This window comes from Aphelocoma coerulescens, chromosome 5, assembly GCF_041296385.1.
Source record: "Aphelocoma coerulescens isolate FSJ_1873_10779 chromosome 5, UR_Acoe_1.0, whole genome shotgun sequence".
In the NCBI taxonomy this organism is placed as follows: Eukaryota; Metazoa; Chordata; class Aves; order Passeriformes; family Corvidae; genus Aphelocoma; species Aphelocoma coerulescens.
Window position 1 is genome coordinate 60,094,187 of NC_091019.1, and position 15,406 is coordinate 60,109,592.

Here is a 15,406-nt window from a genome sequence, read left to right on the forward strand (position 1 = left end):
TCGCTTTCACTTAAAATACAGGTGGGAAGAAGGAGAAGATGATGAAAGACCTCATATGAAAAGATCTCATGACCCCCTCTGGGAAGAAGAGAATCTACCATAGGCATAAACTGCTGTAACTTCAGGAACTGCCGTGATTTCTAACAATCATCACTTCAGCTGAAGAGCCAGAAACGGAGATTTTTCTCATGATCTTTTAGAAGAGTATTTCTATATGGAACCAAATAAAATTTAAAGGATGAGTCAAGCTCTTACAACACAAGGGAACTTGGCACTCAAGCACAAACCTACAAGGACACTGCTGGGGATCTCTCTAACATGACAGTAACTGCCTGACTGGATTCTACATACACACAACTCTGTTCTTGTGTTTGTCCACAGCTCCCAGTGTGGGGAAAACATACTCAGTATGTTCAAGGAGAATATTCAGTTGGCCAAAACATTAATCCAATCCTTGGGCCTGCAACTGTAAATGTGTAAATGCCTCTAAGAGCAGGTAGACAATGACCTGAGTCTGTGGCTCCACTCTTCATCAGGCTCATGATGACAGCCTTCTCAAGATGTGTAACCTGTGTGGGTTTACAAGAGCATTCCCAGAATCACAGAATATCCTGAGCTGGAAGGGACCATTGATCCAACTCGAGTGAATGGCCTATACAAGGATTGAGCCTGTGGCCTTGGTGTTATTAGCACCATGCTCTGACCAATTGAGCTAATCTACTCAACATTTTGTTTAGATTTCAGCCCCCAAATGGATCCTCTTCTGATGTCTTGCAGATTTTGAATGGTCTGTAAAGCTGCTAGAACAACAGTGGTTTACAACCCAGTGGGGTGCAGTTTGAATGGATAAAATCAGGCTAGCAGAGTACACTGAGATGTAAATCACCTATCTAAATTTATCTAAATTTATATTTATGTTAAAGACCTTACTGTATTAGCTATAGTAGTGGGATTCAAATTATCTCCACACAAGTAGCATACTTTTGATATTAAATGTCTAGAAATCAATGCTGTTGCTTAACCATTCATGAATGCTTAGAAATAATCTCAAAATCCTATGCTGTATGTAAATTTTTTTTCAATTTCCTATCTGTACAGAAAAGTAGTAGTTGGGAAAAAACCCAAATGAATTAAAAAAAACTCTCTATATGTCTTTGGACAGAGGATATATGTTAAACAATCAATGCCTATTTCAGGAATATACCTCTTTGAAAACAGATTTCAAACTCTCAGTCTTCAAGGCCCCAATTATCCTTCATTAATGTTATATAAACACCAAAAAATGCATCAGTGAATCTTCTTTGGACTACAATGAATTAGAGAAGATGTGTCACAGCATCACAAAATGTACCTGTAAGACCACCCCAAGCCTTCCAATTGCAGCATAATGCCACATATTGCATAATTTAAGTATCCAAACTAGTTTCAGTTTTCACAGTGCAAAAAATGCCATTATTCAAGTTTTCCCCATTAGATTATTCTGTTATTCAGAAAGACTTTTTTATTAGATTTGGGTCAAGTTCAGCAAGCAAGTGCAGGGAATTCATGGAAGGGGGAAATTAATGTTACTGTAAGATACAGCAATTAGGAACAGGGAAGAAGAAAAGTTTCTTTTCTTTTTCCAGCTAGTGAATTAAAATAGTTGGACAAGGGAAGACCTACTCAGCATAAAAGCATTAAGATCAAGGGCTAGATTTTGGAAACAATTGTCAGTTTTAGAGGAGTGGTGGAATTTTCAAAAATTCTTAAGCAGAACAGGCATCTGGCTCTCTTGGATATTACAGACTTGACTGTTTAATGGGGTTTTCAGCAGACCTAAATGCTTTTGAAACAATTAGTCAAATGACTGAAAATATTTAGTATTTCCTCTGGTTAGTAAGTCAGTTTTTAAATGCAAAATGTGTTTTAATAAACGTAGGGCCTGTCTCTCAGGTCAGGTACAGACAGTCGTGCTCACATTGAGCTCGTGCTCTCAGCAGGCTGGACCCAAGCCAGCCTCTGCACAGATGCCATAGAAACTACATTTTCAAGTTCATTTTAAGATAGTGCTGCAGCCAAGAGAAACAATCTCTGCCCTCACCAGGCCCCAAACACTCATCCCTAACTACCACATTACCACCTCCCTTCCGTCAGCATAATGAATTGAATCACTGATCTTGTTTAGGTTAAAACTGTCTTTTTTTGGCTAGATTAGGTTTGACCCTGGTCCAGCTCACTCAGTTGCTGCAGACACTTGTGCAAGGAGGGGAAGTAGGAAGAAGGGCAAGTCTACTTCATCTGGTGGCAATGCTGGTCTCTGTCAATTCACAGCACATGACCAAACATACCCTTATTTCTTCTTTACAATACTCATCACATCTAAGGCACATCTATTCAATTAAATGTAATTTTGCAATACCGTTTTGTACATTTTAATTAAATCTCGTTTTTCATGTAAACAGAACATGACTCAGAAATGAAATGAAATGAAGTAGCAAGACCCATCACTTGTAAGCTAAAGCAGCAAAAATTCAAAACATGAAATAATGTTTTTCAGATTTATTTCTGATACCTAGAAAGACATAATTCAGTGTAAAGCTCTCAGCTGTTCATGAATCAAAATGGTTTATTTATCCCAACGAATGAGATGAGAGCTTTCCTTAGAAAAACCATGTACAAAATGCATTTTAAAAAATGTTAAAAATCAGCTTATCTGCTTTGATGAAACTTATTCGAGCCCTTGCTTTTCATTTTCTGTACTTTATCTCACTGTTGGCACTCAATAGATCTTCTTCTGCCTTTCCAACTGATGTGTTTAGAAGCAAAGCAAAGAAGGAATGAGATGTGTTTTGCAGCATCCATTTCTAGGTCTGTCCAAACTCTCCTTCATTTCCCCTTCCACCACTGTGCCTGGGTAAAAGCTCACCCTGGACCAGCCACCAACCAGGCCCAAGGAAACCATCCAAGGAACATGCAATGCTCTGCGCTGCGAGAAGTGACTTTCCTTTCACAGCTTGCATTCCTGCCACTGTTGGAGGTACCAGTTCTCAGTGATCCTGTGAAAGGTGACTCATGTTGATATAAACATGATAAGGGACAGGATGTCCTTCCCCGCTTCCCACCTGCAGGCGTTGAGGCTATTCAGAGAATCACAGAATAGTCAGGGTGGGAAGGGACCTCTGGAGATCACCCAGCCCAAACCCCCTCTCATGGCAGGGTCACCTGGAGCAGGTATCACAGCAATGAGTCCAGGTGGGTTTGGAATGTCTCCAGAGAGGGAGACTCCGTGACCTCCCCGGGCAGCCTGTTTCTGCTCCTCAGCGTAAAGTTCTTCCTTATGTTGAAATGAAACTTGTGTTTTAGTTTATGGCCACTGCTCCTCATCCTGTCACTGGGCATCACTGAGAAGAGTCTGACACCATCCTCTTTGACACCCACGTTTGAGATATTTATATACATTAATGAGATCCCCTCTCAGTCTTCTCTTCCCTAGACTGAACTGGCCAGCTCCCACAGTCTCTCCTAGTAAGAGAGATGCCCCACACCCCTAAAACTTTCGTGGATGTTAAGTCATGGCCTGCTGAGGTCTGGCCAGCAAAGGCCTCGAGATGTGACCAATCCACACCAAAGCAAGGCCCAAATCCAGAGGTGACCCCAAAGACCAGCACGGGCTGAAAGCGACAGCTCCAGCCCCGCGTGGGCGGCAGGCACAGGGGACACCCACGGGGACGCAGGGAACCGGCAGCACCCCAAGGCAGTGACCCCACAGCCTGTCGGGCCGCCTGCACTGCCCCCCTCGAGCACCACCTCAAGGGGCGGGCCGAGGGGCTGCCAGGGGCAGCGCGGCCGGCCCAGGGGCGCTGCGGGCGGAGCGGGGCGGGCCGCGCCATGAGGCGACACCGGCGCTGCCCCAAAATGGCGCAGGCGGGGGGTGACGGGCCCCGGAGGGACGGGGCACGGCGGGCGGGCGGGCCGGCGGCGCCACTCACCTGCCGGTAAGAGAGGCGGAAAGGCCGCAGGTAGAGGGAGGAGGTGCAGGGCTGGACCGCCAGCTCCTCGATAGCCTCCATCCCTGCCGGGGGGGCAGCGACCGCAGTAGGAGGAGGAGGAGGAGGAGGAAGGGGAGAGGCGCGCGCAGCCGCCGGCGGACGGGCCGGGAGCGGCTCCGGAGCTGACGGCTCCTGCGGCCTCTGCCCCTCAGAGGGAGCCGGAATCACGGAGTGCTGCGTTTCACCCCCGAAACGGGGACACAGGAGCCTCGCCGCCTTTATTTCGCAGAATCACCACGGTCGGAAGAGACCTTTAAGACGATCCGGTTCAAGCGTCCACCCAGCACTGCCCCTGTAACCCTTAAACCACTAAACCACATAGCCCGGTGCCAGATCCAGACACTTCTTGAACTGGTGCCTTCACCATCTCCCTGGGCAGCCTGTTCCAATGCCTGACCATTCTAACAGTGAAAAAGTGTTTCTAATATATTTTCTGAATGTCTGCTCTCTGATCTTAAGGCCATTTTTTTCTTTTTCTCTCACTGCAGGCACGACAGAAGAGACCGGCCCCCACTCACTACAACCTCCCGTCAGGGAGTAGAATTATTCTCAAGAAACACCTATTTGCGATCCTGTTTTCTCAGGAGCTTGGTGGATGTTCTCAGAGGGTGTTATTCCCACACTTCACACCAAAATTTATGGGGTATGCCGGCACTGAACTGAAACCTGCCCCCTCCTCTAAAGCCTCGATGCAATCTATGTGCTCCCAGCTTATGCCATTCCTGGGCATCATCAGGCTTTACAGAATGAGCACCTTGCTGTGAAAAACACAGTCCCCTCTGCCTGTATGCGTGGTGCATGGGGATTGTGTGAGTGGTGTGGAAAATGCAGGTACAAATACAGATTCATGGATAACCTGCAGTCCATTACTTGATGCTTCTCTAACTTTTCTTTTGAGGGTCAGCTTCCAGTACTGGCCACGCACCCGGCGCATGGCAGGAGAATAAACACAGCTCAGTTAGACTCCCCTGGCTTTACAAAATAGTTGTCCTCTCCCCTTTTACTCCATTATTTTTTTAAGCAAAACACTACCAGATTTAGCCATTTCTTGATTTTCATTGGAGTTTGATGACAGTTATGCAGTTATTAGGTTACATTCCCCTGGGTGCTTTAATACTCCTAATAATGATTTTCTACATTTATGAGCAACAGAGCTCACAATTTGTGGTGGTTGTTACCTCTGTGATTTGTGGTCACTTTCCATGCAGATGTGCCTGTGTACAGCTATTTTAGTTGCTGTATAAATCAAATTATTTTGTCAATATATTGACTGCACTGAGAATAATCTGAAATTTCATGTATCTGTTTCTCTTTTTGTCTTGCTCTGTACTTCCACTGCTTTACTAAGAAAGTTTGTTGTCTTGTCATGCAGTAGTAAGAATTTTAGCAGTCTAGCTAAAAGGAACAAATACAGCAATTACAAAACTCACTAAGAAGTAAATGAGGCAGCATGTACGTTGCAGAATGCTTACCATCAGTTCTGATAATGCAAGTGGCAAAAAAAAATGCTTGGTGGGGCTGAAAAGTGTGGTTTTAAAAGTATGTTTGCAAAGCTATCATAAAAAGTAGGCAAGGAAATGCATTTTATTAGCTGACTTTGAAAATATTTGTGTAACTCTGTTTGCATCACTGTATATGTCTACATATTTCTGGTTTTTTCAGAGTGATCTCAAGGTCGTTCAGAGCTCCTGGGAACTTAAGCTATATTTTTCTAGTAAGTTATTTCAGTCTTCCAAGTCCAATTTAAGTATAAACACAGTTTCCATGCACAGCAGGTTTACAGTATCTCTGTTTGCTTATATTAAAAGTTACCGGCTACCCAGGTCGGTTCAGCCAGTCAGATTGCCCTCTTCAATAAACATTCTGACACCACTTTCAGGTTTTGAGTGTGTGTGTGTTTTGGGGAACGTGTCATACTGGTGATGGATTGCTTATTCCATTCCTAGGCTTAGGTGGGAAGCTTTTGGGATTGTGATATGTGACAGACCCGATGTCGTTAATGCAGCTGGAGCAGTTGAGCACAGTGTCACAGGAAAACACATTTCGGGATGCTCTGGTGTTGCAACTGCAATGGAAAGCTGTTGATTCTTTTGTTGGAAAATCTTCTTTGTGAGTATGCCAGCTGAACTGAGGATTTAACAGGCTGAGATTGAAGAGCTGCCTTAGTGTTCCCATTTTACAGGTGAAATCCAAGCAAGAAAATAAATAGGAAAAATATGTCCTGCATAGTGGGACTATCGTTCAGCACTTGGACTTGAATTTCATTACAATTCTTTATTAAGGCTTAGATACCCTGTGCAGCAAGTGGCTTTGCATTTGCTAGTCCAGGAACAATCCCAAGAAGGAAATTTCTCTCAACTGCCATTTATTCAAAGGGACAATAACGAAGGGAAACAACTTACTTTTGTATGGCTGAAACACACTCCTGCTTTCCCATTCCCTTTCACTGCCTTTGTGGCAGACTGGCACAGTGACACCAACCTGGTGCTAAGTGCACTGAATTCACAGCAAGAAGTAGGAGATGATACAATGCAGAGATGCTGCTCATGATGCCATGAAGATTTTTGCCTTTTCTTTTATACCCCTGTTGTACCTTTTTACAACTTCTGTATTCCTAGTGCTTTTGCCTACATTCTTGGACTTGTTTGTTAAGCTAAGAGATAAAACATTTTAGAAGCTTCGTAGCCAGAGATCAGTGTGCCCCAGACCCCAAGGTCCTCTCCAGAACACATTCTGTAAACCAAGATAGAACCCTCCAGGGGAAGGTTCCTTGGGGAGGGGGGCTCACTTGAGCCTCTCATTGGGGAATCTTTGATAGATATGCTAATTAGTAGAACCTATAATGTTATACCCAATGTTGGGGAGAAACAGAGAGACATAGATAGACTCGGCGGGGTGCATCTTGATGCATATGACCTGGACGTGTACGCCTAAGGATCCTTAAAATAAATACCAAGGTAAAATCCCTTTTCCCCTTCTAACCGTGTTTGACTCTTGATTTTAAGACCAGGAAAAGGCATCACTCAGCCCCTCAGCTCAGGGGTCAGGAGAGCTCTGTTCCCATCTTGGTTCCAAAGGACATGGCATGTTTGCTCAGTAAACTGCCCCAGCTACTCTGTTGTGTGTTACTTTGCATCCCTGTGTATTTGCTCCTTTTTAAAGCAGAAATGCTAGTGGTGGTATTCCTCCAGAAACTTGGGAAAACAGACATCCATAATTCCAGCATATTAAAGGACTGTGTTCATGCCTATTACCTTCAATGAGATGGTTCCAGTGCTTAAGTTTAAGCCCATGTTTAACTGCCTGCAGAATCTTTTAGGTATGATTAGCACTATTCCAGTAAGTGTCATTTACATTTCTACAATCCTCTCCCTAGTTCCTCAGTTCCCAACTTCTTACATCCTGGATTACTCTTGTCTGTCACAGTTTTTTTGCAGACTACTATCCAGGTTTATCATTGCACTTCTAGTCGAAATAGCTACCGCTGATGTCCTTCCACAAACCAAGTGCCTTATGCCATCACATCTTCCTTGCCAAGTATGACTGTTAATTTGACTTCCAGAAAACCAAGAATGTGTCAGAATGACAGTTTGCCTTTCACTACATTAAATACCTTCATTTTTCTCCCTTAGCAGTGGCTTCTGGATTGTTTTCTTGTTATTTAAAAGAAAAGAAACAGATACAAGGTTGTGAATGCTGTCATGAGTAGTTTGCTTATGGGTCTTTCAGTCTCCTGGAGCTGCTGGTCTCCTGCAGTAAAATAGTAAAATCTAGATGTTTTCTCCCTAGGATGTAATAAATAGCTCTGAGAACGGTTTGTGTAAGAGTGTGATAAACAATCTAATAAAGAAAAGCAGAAAGTGTGAATAGAAATTTGTTTCTTTCCTGGACAGAAGAGTATGTTAGCAGGCAGAGAGGGAAAAAAAAAGAGAAGTGTTCTGTCTAGAGCTGAAGAGTCTTAAGGGAAGATTCACTGGCATTTCTTACAAAAAATGAAATGTTAACATTAGTGTTAAAAAGGAATTCTTTCTGCAGGGTAAAGTTCTTTGTTCCACAGACTTATCTTTCCTTCAAAGCAGTGTTTGCTCTGTGTTACTTCGTGAGTAACCTTTATTACCAGCAAAGTACCCAAACATTTTTTTGTTGTTGTTCTTTTAAAAAATCCCCTTGAGCTTGAAGTTTCTGCCGATGCTGTCCTTCCCTTCCCCTTACAGCCACGTGGTCCTTGGGCATGCACTCTGCAGAGGGTCAGGTTGCATCCTCATTAGCAGTTTGTTTTATTGCTGCTTGCTTTGGGACGTGTTTCAGTCGCAAGCCCGATGCTGCTGCCCTTCTGCTCGCGGTGGCTCTGGGAGCCAAGCACATCCTCTCACTCCGCTTGCTTGCAGGCTTATGATGAGTGGACACCCAGGAATGTCCCTTGCAGTACTTCCCTCTTCCCACTGGAGCTTAGCAAGGTGCTGGAGCTGTTGGGTTCACTCATGCAGAGTTAGGCAGCACGTTTTCCATCATGATTTTTGTGTGTGTACGTGTCTGCGTGTACTTTTAATCTCCGTCAATCCCTGCCAGGCTCACTTTGTTCTTTGACGTGCCATGGCTCATGAACAAAAAATCATCAGGTCCTGAGCCTTTCATCTCCAGAGGACTCCTTAATATATTGTGGAGTAGCATTGGTTTTGATACTTGTGAGTACAGTAGTTACTAAGATACTACAAGTATGAAAGCCTCAACAACTAGAGGTATGTTGACTTGCAGTTCTCAAATTTCATTTTTAAAAGAATATTTCTAATCCTCATGGTTGCAGGGAAAAAAGCCAGGAAATCTAAATGATGGAAATGTAAATGATGGCAAACGTAATGGTTTGTGAGCTGTTAAACCGAGGTGCTGAGATGATGCCACATGTTTGGTAGAAAGGCTTTGCTGTTGGGGTGACAGGTAACCTGAATCCCCAGCTCTGGGCAGAAGAATGCTGGCAGAGGCTGCTGAAGCCAAGAGGTGCTGGCTGACCCAGGATCCAGCTGTTTACCCACATCAGCCCCATCCAGCTGGGACGCCTTCAAAGCCGTTGTCTTCTGCCTAGAAACTGCTCCCAGAAGTTCCTCCTCCTCCTCAGCTCCCTGGGCCACATGCAGTTTTTGTTAAGGTCACATAGGGGTATTAAGAGAATTGGACACCTTTGTTGTACAGGCTTAGTGAGAAGGATGGATGAAAGTGTCCAAAATGAAGTGTATTTTGTAAACTCATGTTGGGAATCCTTATGGTTGACAGCATGAAATCGTATTCTCTTCATGTGGGCCATCCTTGCATGGCCACAGAGACGTGAGTTTTGAGTACCTTTCTGGGGATCAGATGCATGTTCTTTCTGTAATGAAGTGGCTGTTGTGAAGTTTGCCTTCTAAAGCTTACCCCTTAGGCTCCTGGGGAAAAGCAAGCCTGAAGCTGCCAATATCTAACTTTTAATTATTATTCGGTTCTGGGGCATAACCACCCTGGTTACATTCATGAAAGTCAGGGATCGTGCTTATGCAATTCTTTTGGCATTGTAAATAGAGTCCTAGAGAAATTTGTTTTGAGTAGTAACTTTTCTGAGACAACTTTTTTTTTCAATTACAAAATATAAAATTAGAGGTCCGCACTGCAGTACGTAACATTATGTTCCAACAATTTTATTCACAGTCAATTGGTTCAGGGCTGCTTTAATCCATGAATACCCTCAGTCTGAAGAACTTGGAGAAATTATTCCTGAATTTGGTTTGTAAGGACTGACAGCATGATCAAGACAGGCATGGTGTGTGGTATTGCTGATGTGCACCGCAGCGAGTTAGAGGAATATTTCAGTTTGTTTCCCTTAGATGTTTTGATTAGCTCCACCTTGTTTTCAGAAAAAGAGTATCTCTCTTAGTGAGAACAACCATCTTGGTCTTTACTTTGCAAAGTCAAGAACTGTCTCATGGTAGTAGGAAACTCACCTGTGTCTAGTTAGAATAGTGTGATTTCCCAGAAGAGCTGAAATTTGTCCATCTGCCTTGAGAAATGAAGGTCTGATAAGTAGCTCTTTTTTTAGTGCCTGTCATCAGTAAAAGCCTTGAACTAAATATGGTAAGAAAAAAAATTTAAACATATTCAGGATAAATATAGATATGGATATCATGACATGTAAAATTGGTCTCTCTAAAAATAGTGAAGGAAAAAAGCTCTTCAACATAAATGTGTAACTAATATGTCAAATAGTTCTTAAGTTATTCACAATATAATATGACAAGTTGCAATATGGTATAAAGTAGAGGAGGAGAGGTGAGAACTTGGGAAGTAAATTCTCATTTTTAGCTTTTCAGCTGGGGGAAGAACAAACACAGTCTGTGAAAAAATAAGAAACAATATGCATGCAAAATTTAGATACTTTTATATTATTTTAATTACTACCCAAGAAATGTTGCCTACAGCTAACAGAGTGAAAATGATTAGAGGGAAGGCTTTGATTTTTCAATAAACTTCTCTCTAATGAGAGAAAAAAGAAAATGATAACACCATATTGTTTGTATTACAGAACCATATACAGCCAATATCTGGATCTCATTATGCTGGAAACTGTTCAAATACAGGTAGAAAAATGGCATCTTTCACTAAAAAGCAGGAAAATAATTTGCACAAAAGAACAAACAAGATGAACGTACAGTAATAAGGAGCAGCTGAAGTAGAGCAAAAGCTGAAGAAGAGTCTTCTTTTGTTTGCCACATATGTATGCAATAGAGCTGGAAGGAGAAAAGTATTTTGATTTCTGAGGGAATCTTGTTGTTCCAGCAGTTTGAAATTGCCTGTAAAAAGGACTGGAGCCGGAGTTGTTGGATACTGGAGTGTTGGCCATGGCTGTAGCTATGACCCTGGTGTCTCTGGGCTCCCCAGTCACCACGACACTGTGCTGTGCCTGGTACTCTGCCCTAGACTGGGGGCATTATAAGCCCATGGGTCTTCAATCTTTAGGCAATTTGTCTAGCAAGATTTGTTGAAACTGAGGAAGCTGGAAGCCCTGGTCCTCAGGAAACTACCATCTGGGCTGCTCAGAAGCTGGGGCTGGCATAGCTCCAGTGGAAGCTTGCCTGTTTTTCAAAGGAATTTAATTGAATACTTGTCTGGATGAAATGTTTCTGTTTGGTAAATTGAGACATTCCAAAATAAAAATATAGTCAGAGAGGTTTTTTTTCACCAGATGTAAGGAGCAGGTACCTGGTTTCTATTTCGACATATTTAAATATAAATAAATATATGTATATGTGTTTTATGTGATAGAAGAGTAAAGAGACACAGCTGGCCATTTTCCTGCCTTCTCTTCGTTAGGTATATTATATTATTTTCATGTTTATTTCTATTGTGCCAGTGCTTAGGAAGCCAGAGCTTTATTGTGCTCATTGGTATCAAATCACAGAACAAAAACAGCCTAAATGCTCTAGTGAGATTCTTGTGGTTGGAAGTGAGTTGGAGAAGAGCTCAGAGGAAGGACAGGGTAAGCACCCCACAACTTAATTCAAGGAGTTGTAACTTTTCTTCAAAAAATGTGTGGTTGAAGGACAGCACAGACAAAGATTCTGGGAGTGCTGTGGCAGCATGGGATGTGGGCTGGAGATACGGAGCAGCAAGATTTCATTCTTGACTTGAAGTCAGGAAGCAGTATAAGGGTTGGACTGAGTGAGTTGAAATGATTTAGCAAGTAACCTGCAGATAGTTGAGCTGATTTGTTGTTGAGGGCTAGCTGGAAAGTTAGAATTTGATTAGATTGGGTCTGGAAGAGATTGGATCTCCATAAAAATCAAAGTGCTGAAAAACAAAATCCTAGGCATTTTATACTGGACTCTCAAAACTGTTGGCTCTGATCTTCCCTAACTTCTCAAAGTGTCTGACTTTGAAACCTTGACAATTTATTTTTAATAAATGTTCTGCATATTTTTCAATTCTTTAGTTATAATTCAGAAAAAAAAACAACCACAAAAAGCAACCCTTCCTCCTCTTTCCTATTTGTGACTATCTTGCTGGAATTATTATTTTGCACTGTGTTCTTGGAGGCTGCAGAGAAGGTTTCCAGAGCTTTTCAGTTGGAGATGTGGGCATTACTATGCTGAGATGTGGGCATTACTATGCTCACAGTCAAGCTGAGCCCAGGGATATCCAACCCTAATCTCTGTCAATCTCCCAGAGCAGCCTATTTTCATTTTACTTTTGCAATGCTCCCTCTCTTAATGCCTCTTCCTTGCCTGCAGCCACTTCATTAGAAAGCCTGCAGAGCAGGAGAGGTGGATGTGTTTAATGTTGACAGGTGTCAAGCCCAAAGGAAAGGCAGTGTTTGTCTGGCTCCCTGCTCGTGTGTGAGGAGTTTGCACTTTGGCTGAACATGACGGACAGGGCATGGGGTGTTAGGGTGTGAAGTTGGCTTGTGCTGTGCAGGGGATATCACTGCTTTTAAACTGATGGGATCTATTCACTGTGTTGTCTTTTTGCTGAGACTAGATCTGAGATTCTCATAACTAAGCAACCTGTAGGGAGAAAATGCCCTCCTCAATCAAGATCAGGAATTATATATTGTTTTAACCACAGTGCTCTCCAACAACTACTACAGTTTTCTACTTGTATTTTAAAGATAGACAGTACACGTATGCTAATGTATCTGCATGCAAAATTGTCAGGACTTAGAGCCAGTGTTTGGCAGAGACAGTATAACAGACTCACAAACAGGTGGTTTTCATCACTGGATGCATAATGCTGTATGTTTTAGCCCCTTGCCTGATGCCCTGATGCTGTAGAGGAGGCAGTTCTCTCTGGACATAAATTGGGATGCATTTGCTGGAGAGGATATGAACAAAGTGCTTCCTTCATGAAGGCATCCTGCCTGGTACTTATATAAATACCTCTGGGCAAGCAGGTAAACCAGTAGCACATAATCTGTCATTGCTAAGGACAGCATTGCTGCTCTGTGTACACAAGAAAGGAAAATATGTTTAGAATGAATGTGGATGTTCTGTTCTTCATTCATGTGTGACTGAATTCTAATCTCTTTCAGTGTGCCGTAAATCCAGAATAACATACTGAAGTCAGTGCAGTTCCTGGGGATTTGTGCTACCGTAAATGAGAACAGAATAGAGATTTTTTTTTCTCTTTCTATCTTGTAATGGTGAGAAGAAAAGCTGGATTGTCAGCCTGGCTATGTTTCTTTGCTTTGCTGACTTTGTGATAAAATGGACATCATTTAAACATTCTTTATTTTTTTATATTTAGAATATAGCAGAAGGAGAGCCTTGATGGTTTTATATTTTACAGAAATATAAACATTAAAGTCATTTTTCTTTTACACGTGACTTAGAAAGCATAATTTACTTGAAAGGGCCCTGCTATATACTCTGTCCTCTATTTGTTTATCTAATTGAATAGAAGAGCATTTACTGCAGTTTCAAAGTTAAGCCAATAAACATTTGTCTTTTTATTGCAGCAACAATGTTTGACAATTGGATTGGACAACACCCATTTTAACTTGGGTTTATTTTATAGCATTGACGAAGCAAAACTCCAAGTACATTTTCTCCCCCTTGCTTGCACTGTTGCCACAAGTTGGATATTTGGCAAAAGATTCTGAAAGCCTTTCTTACAAGTTGCCTGTGTTATTTACATCATCCTTGTTCCCTTCACCATATAGGTCATCTCACAACTTTACATTTTATTTCACATATACCTGGGTGTCCTGGGTCCCTGGTGTGTGCAACAAGATGTAGAGATATGAGCAGTGGGATTTTAAATGGATCTACATTTAAATTTCCAGTTAAAATCAAGAGGAGAACAGCAAAAGCCAAACTGAATATTTATCTGTTATGTGCCATGCTCACACCAGAACATCTGTTCATCCACTCTACCTGCTTCAAATCCAGGAACACCATGGTTATAGGGGTGCTTAAAACTTATTTTCACTATCAGTTAGAAGACGCTGTTGGCATACTTAGATTTAAAAATACTTAAAGATTGCTGTATTATTTTATTTTTGCTCTATAAATGGCATTCTGAATTGTGCTGCCTGTATCAAATAGCTCCTAGAACATCCCTCCTAATCAGTTCCTTTTGGGAGCAGGATCATCGGGCTCGTTCTGAAGCTGTGCCAGTGCTGGCAGTGCATGGGGACTACAGATGAGATCTTTGTTACAGAAGCATGAGATCAATTCACCATTCTGGGCCGTGTAGTAAATGCATTCCTGACTGAATGTTACATCATTTTTATGTTCCTGGGACAGCATTGTACTGTGTCTCCTCACTGAAAGAGCCATGTTCATTAGATACAGGAAGTCCTGCTAATCATCCATAACGCAACATTAACAGCTGCTGGTAGATCTTTGAATGCCCACTGATCAGGGGAGAGTTTGCAGGAGATTTGGGGCTTCTTTGCTGTGATTGTTTTCCTCAGCATGCTTCAGGATCTGAAGTTCGGTAAAAAAAAAAAAAAAAAAAAGGCAGTTAATCCTTAAGGTTGTGAGGAAAACTTTTAAAACATGCACCAGATGGAAATCAGTGCAGTAGTGTCTGCAGGCAGACAGATAGGCTGAGAAGCAATCTGAAGGCTGACACTATTTGGATTAAAGGCAAAAGAGCTGCAAAGCAGTCGTGCAACTTAGATATCATCAATACAGTACAGGGGCTCTGCAGTTCTGCAGTGAGCCCTGTCTTGTTTCACATGGTTGATAGCTTTGTTTTTGCCAGTGGCTCAAGATAAACCCAATTTTCTCTCTGGTTGATTTGTGCTCCCTTTCTTTTGTATAGACAACTTCCATTACTTCCTTTGGCAGTGTACATGGATAGCTGACTCAGGAATGGAGCTGACCGGAAAAAAAGATTTCCAGTCTATGGACAATAAATTTATATTTCTCCACTTGTTTTCTGCTCATTTTCTCACAACAAGAAAAAAAAAAAGAGAAAAGAGCATGACTGATGAATGGCGAGATGTTTGCTTTGAACTGTTTTGTTCTATATGAAACCCTTATGCTGGAGTTGATAAGCCTAGTGGCTGCTTTGTGTGTAGTGAAGTCTTCAGGAATCTATCCTGGGTGCCAGCAGTTACTCCTTAGCCCCAGATTGGGATCCCTGACACCTCTCTGTGAGTGAGATATAGCAGGATTTCTACAGATTATGCTCCAGAACAATCCATTGTTCATGCAGGAGTCCTGCATGTCAGGCTCCCATCCAGTTTATGGGACAAACTCTCTGCTGACAGTGTTGCTGGTTTTGGTAGAGATAATATTAATCCAACATCCTCTTGGTAATACTAAAATAAATGGTGAAATAAACCCCAAGGTAGTTTACAGTGTCTGGGAGGAAAAGTGCATAGCAAATCACATCTTGTACCCTGGAAT

At 42.2% G+C, this 15,406-nt stretch overlaps 1 protein-coding gene across 1 annotated transcript in view; it reads right to left on the bottom strand.

The window, feature by feature from the left end:
* Positions 1-4,296, bottom strand: part of NUDT14 (nudix hydrolase 14) — a 60,980-nt gene extending 56,684 nt beyond the window's left edge. Inside the window, exon 1 of the mRNA XM_069018456.1 lies at positions 3,969-4,296. Coding sequence (XP_068874557.1) covers positions 3,969-4,049 — 81 coding nt within the window. The 5' untranslated portion in view covers positions 4,050-4,296. The remainder of the gene's footprint in view (positions 1-3,968) is intronic.
* Between the last annotated feature and the right edge of the window lie 11,110 nt (positions 4,297-15,406).